This window comes from Musa acuminata, chromosome BXJ3-1 (genome assembly GCF_036884655.1).
Source record: "Musa acuminata AAA Group cultivar baxijiao chromosome BXJ3-1, Cavendish_Baxijiao_AAA, whole genome shotgun sequence".
NCBI lineage: Eukaryota > Viridiplantae > Streptophyta > Magnoliopsida > Zingiberales > Musaceae > Musa > Musa acuminata.
In genome coordinates, this window is record NC_088349.1 from 772,871 (window position 1) to 781,718 (window position 8,848).

Consider the following 8,848-nt stretch of genomic DNA (forward strand, 5'->3'; position numbering starts at 1 on the left):
CGATGCGCAGCGCAAGCGGATTCCAATTCTGTATGGCTCCAATGCATAGGAGATTGTGAACGTGTTTCTAATTCATACTGCAAAGCAGAATAGTTAATGCTGTTTTAGACGAATTATTGATGGATTTATTAGGTTTTATGCCCCGAAAAAAGGTTCAGAAATCGCAAGGCATATATGAAATTTTATATTCATAATATGTATACTCAAAATCAAAATCAAAGTATTGGTTTTGATTTTGATTTTGGAAATAGGTCAGATCGGATCGAATCGGAGATCGGATCGAATCGGAGCAAGTCAAGTCATGTTCGTTCGAATAAATTATGAGATGAGGAAGGAATGATAGAAAAAGATACATAAAGATCGATGACTTAAAATTTATCCAATATATCTTTAAAAAATACCACCTAACTTGACTTGAAAATATTGAACTCGAAAGATTACTAATCGAATCTTGTCTTAATTGTTTACCTTTTAAAAAACAATCAATTAGCGATGCTTCTTGTATTAGCTCTTTTTACAATCAATTTAGCTTATTTCGCGATAAATTGTTTTGAAAATAATTCAAGTATTCCATTAATTTTTTAATGTTCACCTAAATTCATATAGTAGACATTAGCGATGGATCGCTTAAGTTCTTAAAAAAAATATACTAAATTTTTTTATATTAAAATAAAACCTATAAACTCGAATCTTTCGAGTCTACGATGATGATGATGATGATGATGATGATGATGATGATGATGATGATGATGATGATGATGATGATGAAGAAGAAGAAGATGATGATGATGATTTAACATGTCATCAAAATGAAAAATGCATTTGGAAGATTTGGTCAACTTAAATATGATGAGCAACAGGGATTGATGGATCATTAGAGGCAAACACCAAAGTAGCATTAGTTAAAGCAGATAAGAGGAGGAAGATGGAGATGGGGACATCACAACTACCACTAGCGAGCTCTAATCTTTTTTCTTGTCACGCGTCTTCCCGTCCACGAAGCCGCCATGCATCTTCTTATCATCTCTCACCTCTTCTCTTCCTTCCTTCCTTCCTTGGACTCCAGACTTTGAACCGGCCGAAGCATTGGATTCACATACACGCCGCGTAATACTGTGACTTCTTCTTCCTCCTCCATTGAGGTGGCCGTGCTGGTCAAGTTGGAAATGATGCTGTGGGTTTCCGTCCCTCTCACAAGCAATAACCATGACTTCTCTCACCAGTTCATACGCATCCTCGTTGACTTCCATGCTGATGGCATCCACTTCATTATGTTCTCTCTCATCAATTGACTAGTTTTATCGTGAGCCATGTGAGGCAACTCCGTGAGACGTGGGCTTTGGGTTGTCCAGTGGATGCCATGCACCAGAGAGAGAGAGAGAGAGAGAGAGAGAGAGAGAAGTCAATACATAGTAGTCAATTGTTCATCATGATGATAAGATCAAACACAAGTTGATATAGTCATATATATTAACTTAAAGCTAATATTTTTTTGCTTATTTAAGTCACTTATTTTAGTGGTCATTCAGATGAGAGTTTTGGAAGATATATCTAAAACTATTTATTGGTTGATCGATTTAATGGTGTCACTATTTGGCCTAAATTGTCATATTGGACTAAATTAAACCAAATAAATTATAATGTTATTTTTAGATCCATATAAAATAATTAATATATTTTTTTAAAAAAATAAAATAAGTCTTCAGTACATTACCATCAAATCAATATTTAAGATATAATCATGTTTTTAAGTATTATAATACTTTGGAGGAATACAAATTTGTTATTTGAAATTTAACTCTCTCTTTTTTTTTGTTTCCTTGAATTCAAGCCAAACCCTAATATATATTTATATATGTCTAATCATGTCAATGATACATTGTTTTATTCACATTAAGAACATTTTTGCACCCATGTGGGCTCATATGGCATGGATCACTATAAAATTCATTTGTAATATATAATAGTTTTCATTAAAAAAAAAAGTGTACTTCTTCTTCCATATTTGATCAATATAATGCACATATCACATATTTTACCTTATAATAATAATACTACTACTACACATTGGTCCAATAAGGAGTATCATTGCATGCTACCATTCTAAATTATTTAGGTTGCTCCAATCAAAGAGTTGGAAGAACCAATAATAAGGTGATACAATGATTTAAGCCACATTGTTCTCATCTTTTTGATGCATTAAATGATAAATGTCTGTATCATTTATTGGTGGATTGATGCTTCTGTTAACTTAGGTTTCATATTAAGAATCGTATGAAATAAGGCCTTCTATTCAAATGTTGACTGGCCTTCATTGGTGTCACCGAGTCAAAGTAAGCTGCCAGGAAACCCAGCTTTGACTGAGGCAGATGACATTTGGCGTCGCAGTCAACCCTCTCGACCAACGAACGGAGGGGAGCTCTTCGCCTGCATCATCCCAAGAAAACACATCGCATCCATGAAGTACGTGAAGGCTCATGTGGTCAAGTCTGCGACGACAAGTTCTCTACGGCAACTACCATTTGCTTTGGGTGTTGCCAGTGCTTTAAGAGGCCTTCGACGCCTTCCCGTAGACTGTGCTCCTTCCTTCTTCTCTGAGTCTGTTCTCCTGATCGCCTCTCTTCCCCAGTCAACATGGCCCGTCTCTGGCTGCTGCTCCTCGCTGCCCTGCTGACAGCGGCGGGGTCGGACGCCGCCGGGATCGGCTTCGAGTTCCACCACCGGTTCTCCGACCGCGTGCGGCAGTGGGCAGAGGACCGCGCCATCCCCGGCGCCTGGTGGCCCCAGAAGGGCACCGCGGAGTACTACGCCGCCCTCGCCCACCACGACCGCGCCCTCCGCGGCCGCTCCCTCGCCGACGCCAGCGCTTCCGAGCTCACCTTCGCCGACGGAAACGTCACCTACTTGTCCGGTTCCTTGGGATTGTAAGCCCTCTGTTAATCTCAGCTCCTTCACTCCTTTTCCTCTGATGTATGGGACCTAAATCAGAGTTGGGATTTTGATGGCGATCCGCGTGTTTCTTCTCCTCTTGTTTGGATCGGGAATCAGCTTGCATTACGCGTTCGTCGAGCTGGGGACTCCGAACGTGACGTTCTTGGTGGCGTTGGACACCGGCAGCGATCTCTTCTGGGTGCCCTGTGATTGCCAGCAGTGCGCCTCCACCCATCTCGTCGTAAGCCTCTTGAATCTAACCCATCTTTTTCTTCTAGTCTTGTTGCGATTGTACCTCGGAAACACTGATCGAACACCATCTCCACTCTCACAACATCTCCTCTATTGTTCCTGCTGCTGCATGATTCACAGAACATCATGCAGTAGTTTGTGATCATCCAATGGAACTAACAGAGGTAGTAACAATTGATATTTTGTGCTCCGATCATACCACCATTTATCGATGTTTCTGCCATCGTCATCAAGAATCTTGGTGCCTATGTCTCATGTTATGAACTCAAATTGCAGCAGGGCTTGGAGTTGAACGTATACAGCCCCAGCAATTCATCAACGAGCCAAAAGGTCCCCTGCAGCAACAGCTTATGCGATAACCAAAACGCGTGCACCGGAACAAACGGCAGCTGCCCTTACAATGTTCAGTACTTATCCGCTAATACTTCATCTTCTGGATTTCTAGTAGAGGATGTTCTGTACCTGACGACGGAGGACGCGACTCCCCGGATTGTTGAAGCACCAATCGTGTTTGGGTATGTCGCCTTCGATCAGTACGATCAGCTTAGGATTTAAGTGGGTTCTAATCTCCATTAATCCTGCAGATGTGGAGATAGACAGACTGGTGCATTTCTAGATGGTGCAGCTCCCAATGGTCTGTTTGGGCTTGGAATGGAGAAGGTGGCAGTCCCCAGCATTCTATCAAGCAAAGGATTCACTTCTAATTCCTTCTCCATGTGCTTTGGAGAGGATGGTGTTGGGAGAATCAATTTTGGAGACAAAGGCAGCTCAGATCAGCAAGAAACTGCATTCTTCAACGACAGCAGACAGTGAGTCTCCTTGTGTTTGCTTTCATGTTGTTGAGATCGAATCATATGTTCCTCGAATCATTCAGCAGATCCCGTTCATCTAATGTTCTTCTGCATATATGCTTCTGTAGCCCATCTTACAAAATCAACATGACTGGAATTGTGGTCGGAAACAGTTCTACTGACATGGTGTTTGATGCACTTGTTGATTCGGGTACTTCCTTCACATCCTTGGCTGATCCAATGTATACGTACATCGCCGAGAACGTAAGCTACTGATCGCGGTACCGAAATCCGAAGTCTGCTCGATCAATAATCTTCTTCTGTCTTATGATTCTTTCTCCTTCTTTTGACAGTTTAATGCACAAATAAAGGAGAAACGATACAAATCCGAATCGAACTCCACATTTGAGTATTGCTATGAACTCAGGTAACTCTATCCGCACAAGAAACAGATACATGCTGACATTTAATCTCAAGGAGATCATCTAATGCATAACACATGCTGCAGCCCCGGGCAAACTCGGGTTTTGTTGCCTGTGATAAACCTAACAACACTTGGTGGAAGTGTCTTCCCTGTGAACGACCCAATTATCTTTCTCACAGGACCGGTAAATCTATAAAGATATCATCTATGCTTATTCTAATCTGCTGTGGATACTTACATTTCTTCTGTGTGTGATGCAGGCAAATCAAACTATATATTGCCTCGCTCTTCTGAAGTTTTCTGGAGTCAATATAATCGGGCGTAAGATTTCTCTACGCCTTTCATGCATGTCCGAGTGTTTTGGTTTCTGAGACGATATTGTTCATGTTTAATCTTTATAGCAATTCATCAAACACGCTGTTTGATTACAGAATCTTCTTATGTGCACCTTTCTAGACTAGCTTTGCAAATCTTTATTTCCAGTTCGATTGTTTCTGACATGAGTTCATGGGGATACCCTCTGCAGAGAACTTCTTATCGGGGCTTCGCGTGGTCTTCGACCGAGAAAGGCTCGTTCTGGGGTGGAAGAAGTTCGATTGTAAGTTGTGATTCTATTGACATTTCGTCGAACACATCGATTCCGAAGCAAATTTGAGTGATATGGGAATTGTAATGACTCAGGCTACACTGTGGACAACTCCACCGCTCTGTCCACGCCCACCTCGTCCCCATCAAATGCAGTTACTCCTGTGCCGAGCAGCTACACTCAGGAGATGACAAAGACAGACCCAAATGCGGCTCAGGTGCCGGCGAGGAGTCCTCCGTCGAGCTATTCACCGCATTCCAAGGCCATGTCAAATCTCTCCCCGGTGGTGTTGCTGATGCTCTCTCTGGCTCTCCTCTGGTGATCATTCTCCTTCTGACTGCTATAAGCTTCGTAAGCTTTACCAGCCACACAGGAATAATCCTATGTTTATATTGCAATCGATACTGTAGAGAGAGATTGTCTTGAATAATTTCATAATGGAGAATTGTGTTTCTTGTGAAATTTTAAATTACAGAAAAATAAATAGTTTTTATTTTCAGTGTTTGGTATAGAGAAAAAATATTTTGAAAAAGTAAAAAAAAATTAGTTTTGAGGGTATCGAACTAATTTTCAGTCTTTTCAGTCTTTCTCCTTTTGTGTTTGTCTCAGTTCAATCTAAGCTAATAATTTGTTTGTCTAAGGGTATCGAACTCTTCAAAATTATATCGAGATATTCCTTATAAATATTCTTTTGATGTTAAGTTAGTCGAAATTCAGAAGAACATTTAAGTACGTCAAAAAAATAACACCCAAGAGGAGCTCTTTTATTATAGGTTCTTATGATCATTACTCACATGATCAGTATTATGGGGAATAGTTGCATGTTTCTCTCTCGTTTGAATGTGATTAGAATATGAGATACAATAACGATACAACAAAATCAACAATATAATATTAAAATATTATTCATATAATGAGACGTTAGGTGTGTGATACTAGAGTGTCATCCACATAATCATAAGGCATCGATTACACGATATCGATGTGTCGATATATGTTTTAGATATCGTTGAAGTTTTTTTTAATTAAAATAATTTAAAAAATTTACTATTGCTTTATATATATATATATATATATATATATATATATATATATATATATATATATATATATGCATTATTACATTAAGTTTTGTATAATTCACATTTCATTGGGTAATAAAATACATATCACATTATCCTTCTGTAGCTTAAATTTGGCCCCTTCCAATTCAAACTCAAAAGAAGTCAAACGTCAACTGCCGCCCTCTCCAACGGCTGTAAAAGCCTCCCAAGCCTCCTTGCTTCGATGTCTGTTTCCCTTCCCTCCCTCATCCGCCTCTTCTCGTTCTCATGACTTCCGCCGGTGGCCCCAGCGGACAGCTTCGCCGCTTCTGCCTCCTTATCGCTCCCCTCCTCGCCCGGTGTGCTCGGACACCGCCGGGATGGGCTTCGAGTTCCACCGCCGGTTCTCCGACCGCGTGCGGTGGGCGGAGTCCCGCGCCATCCCCGGCGACTGGTGGCCCCAGAAGGGCACTGCGGAGTACTACGCCGCCCTCGCCCGCCACGACCGTCCCCTTCGTGGCCGCCTCCTAGGCTGACGGCGATGCCACCTACTTGCTCAGCTCCCTGGGATTGCAAGCCCTCCCCTCCCCCTCTAGGGTTTATGGATTTGGGGTTTCAAAGTTGGAATCTTTAATGGTGATTGCATGTTTCTTCTTATATTGTTTGGATCGGAATCAGCTTGCCTTATGCTTTCCTCAAGCTGGGGACTCCGAATGTGACGTTCTTGGTGGCGTTGGACGCCGGCAGTGATCTCTTCAGGGTGCCCTGTGATTGCCACCAGTGCGCCGTCGCCAAATTCGATGTAAGTCTACTGATTCCAATCCTTTTAAGCTCGAATCTTTTGTGGGATATGGTTAATTACTACTCATATATGTTAGTTTGGTAAGTCCCATTGTCTCACGTCGGGAAAATCAGGATTATTATTTTCTATTAGAACTATAAATAAGGGTCTGGGCTTTGAAGTCAGAGGCATCACAAGAAAAACTTAAGTGTTTGCTTTGGTTTAAGTCCATACTCAGTTAAATAGTTTGGGCTTAAAGTTTGATTTTTCTTGTTTAGTATTTTCGGGTATTTTATGGCTTAGGAACATCTTCCTAAGGTATTTGTAATTGTCCCTCTTTTGTAGTAGTAATTTGCTCATCTTTCGTCCGTGGATATAGGTCAATTGATCGAACCACGTATATCTGGTGTTCTTATCTCGCTTTTATTCTTTCCGTTTTATTGTCTTGTTGGGTTGCCAAAATTACCTTGTTGTAAATATCCTGATGTCAGCTCTAACAAATTGGTATCAGAGCCTGGTTTCGGGATCTTTTGGCAACGATGACAATAACAAAGATCGTTGTCGAGAAAGTCAACAGAAATGTCAACTTCAGCATGTGGCAACTCAAGATGGAGGCCATTATGGTTCAAGACGGAGTTGATTTGGCACTTTAGGGTGCTGAGAACATTCCAGATGATACGAGGTTTTACGGGAGGTAGCTACGGAGACTACGACTAAGAGCATGTGTGACAATCTTAAAGCCTTGTACATGAAGAGGACAGTGAAGAATCGTCTCTATCTGAAGCAGAGTCTATATATGCTTCAGATAACTGAAGGTACATCTATACTCTCACATCTTGATAAGTTTGATTCTTTGGTTATGGATTTGGAGAATATAGATGCAAAAATTGATGATGAGGATAAGGCTTTGTTACTCTTGTGTTCTCTTCCCCAATCTTTTAAACATTTCCGTGATACTTTGATTTATGGAAAATAAACAGTTTTGTATCAAGAAATTAAATCTGCACTGAAATCTAAGGAGCAGATAGACAGGAATATTACTGGGGAAAGTAAAGAGAATCAGGCTGAGGGTCTGATTGTTAGGGGGAGAATGGATAAAAGAGAATTTGACAGTAGTAGATCTAAATCTAGATCTAAATCCAGACATAAAAATTTAGAATGTAGATATTGTCATAAAATGGGGCACATTAAATCTGATTGCTTTAAATTGAAAAATAAATTAAAGCAAAAGGAAAAATTTGTTGAGAAAACTATTGAATCCGCTGAAGTTAGTGTAGCAACTGATGAGAATGTTGGAAATATTTTCTCTGCTATTGATGACAGGACGAGGTCTAAAAATGAATGGATTTTAGATTCGGGTTGTTCTTATCACATGTGTCCCAATAGGGATTTGTTTTCCATATATGAATATTGTAATGGTGGAATTGTTTTGATGGGTAATAATGTTGCGTGTGATGTTGTTGGTAGAGGAACAATCCGAATTAAAATGCATGATGGTATTGTGAGGACGCTCACTAATGTTAGACATGTTCTTGATTTTAAAAAGAATCTCATCTCTTTAGGCACCCTAGAGACTCTTGGGTGTAAATACACAACTGAAGGTGGAGTTATGAAAGTTTCTAGAAGTGCCCTTATTGTTATGAAAGCTTGTAGGTCTGGTAGCCTGTATATTTTGCAGGGAACTACTGTCATAGGTTCAGTTGCAGTCTCGTCATCATCATTGTCTGATTCTGACATCACCAAATTATGGCATATGCGTTGGGTCATATGAGCAAAAAAGGTTTGAGTATATTGAGCAAATGAGGTCTACTTTGCGGACAGAGTACTGGGCCAATAGATTTTTGTGAACACTGCATTTTTGGAAAGCAGAAAAGAGTCAGCTTCACTTCTCCGGTAGTTCACAAAACGAAAGGTACTCTTGACTATATTCATTCAAACCTTTGGGGTCCAGTTCATGTTCAGTCTAAGGGTGGTGCCCGGTATATGTTGATTTTCATTGATGATTATTCCAGAAAAGTTTGAGTTTATTTTTTGAAGCAT

The 8,848-nt window shown here is 40.4% G+C and overlaps 1 protein-coding gene across 2 annotated transcripts; it reads left to right on the forward strand.

The window, feature by feature from the left end:
* Window positions 1-2,500: 2,500 nt before the first annotated feature.
* LOC135628598 (aspartyl protease family protein 1-like) lies at window positions 2,501-5,483 on the forward strand. Of its 2 annotated transcripts, none has more exons than XM_065135350.1 (10): window positions 2,501-2,924; window positions 3,049-3,172; window positions 3,463-3,698; window positions 3,768-3,992; window positions 4,103-4,238; window positions 4,328-4,401; window positions 4,483-4,582; window positions 4,659-4,719; window positions 4,925-4,996; window positions 5,080-5,483. In XM_065135350.1, exons 1-10 carry the CDS (start codon window positions 2,635-2,637, stop codon window positions 5,304-5,306), a joined length of 1,545 nt encoding a protein of 514 aa, XP_064991422.1. In that variant the 5' UTR covers window positions 2,501-2,634; the 3' UTR covers window positions 5,307-5,483. The 2 variants fall into 2 exon arrangements, with proteins under 2 accessions (XP_064991422.1, XP_064991420.1); XM_065135348.1 differs by having other exon boundaries at window positions 2,507-2,924; window positions 3,460-3,698.
* Window positions 5,484-8,848: the final 3,365 nt, after the last annotated feature.

Excerpts from the sequence above, each read along its gene's own strand:
- LOC135628598 (XM_065135348.1), top strand. The coding sequence starts at position 2,635 with ATGGCCCGTCTCTGGCTGCTGCTCCTCGCTGCCCTGCTGACAGCGGCG. Across the intron at positions 3,699-3,767 it reads GAAGCACCAATCGTGTTTGG|ATGTGGAGATAGACAGACTG; the intron begins GTATGTCGCCTT and ends TTAATCCTGCAG. Across the intron at positions 4,720-4,924 it reads TGGAGTCAATATAATCGGGC|AGAACTTCTTATCGGGGCTT; the intron begins GTAAGATTTCTC and ends TACCCTCTGCAG.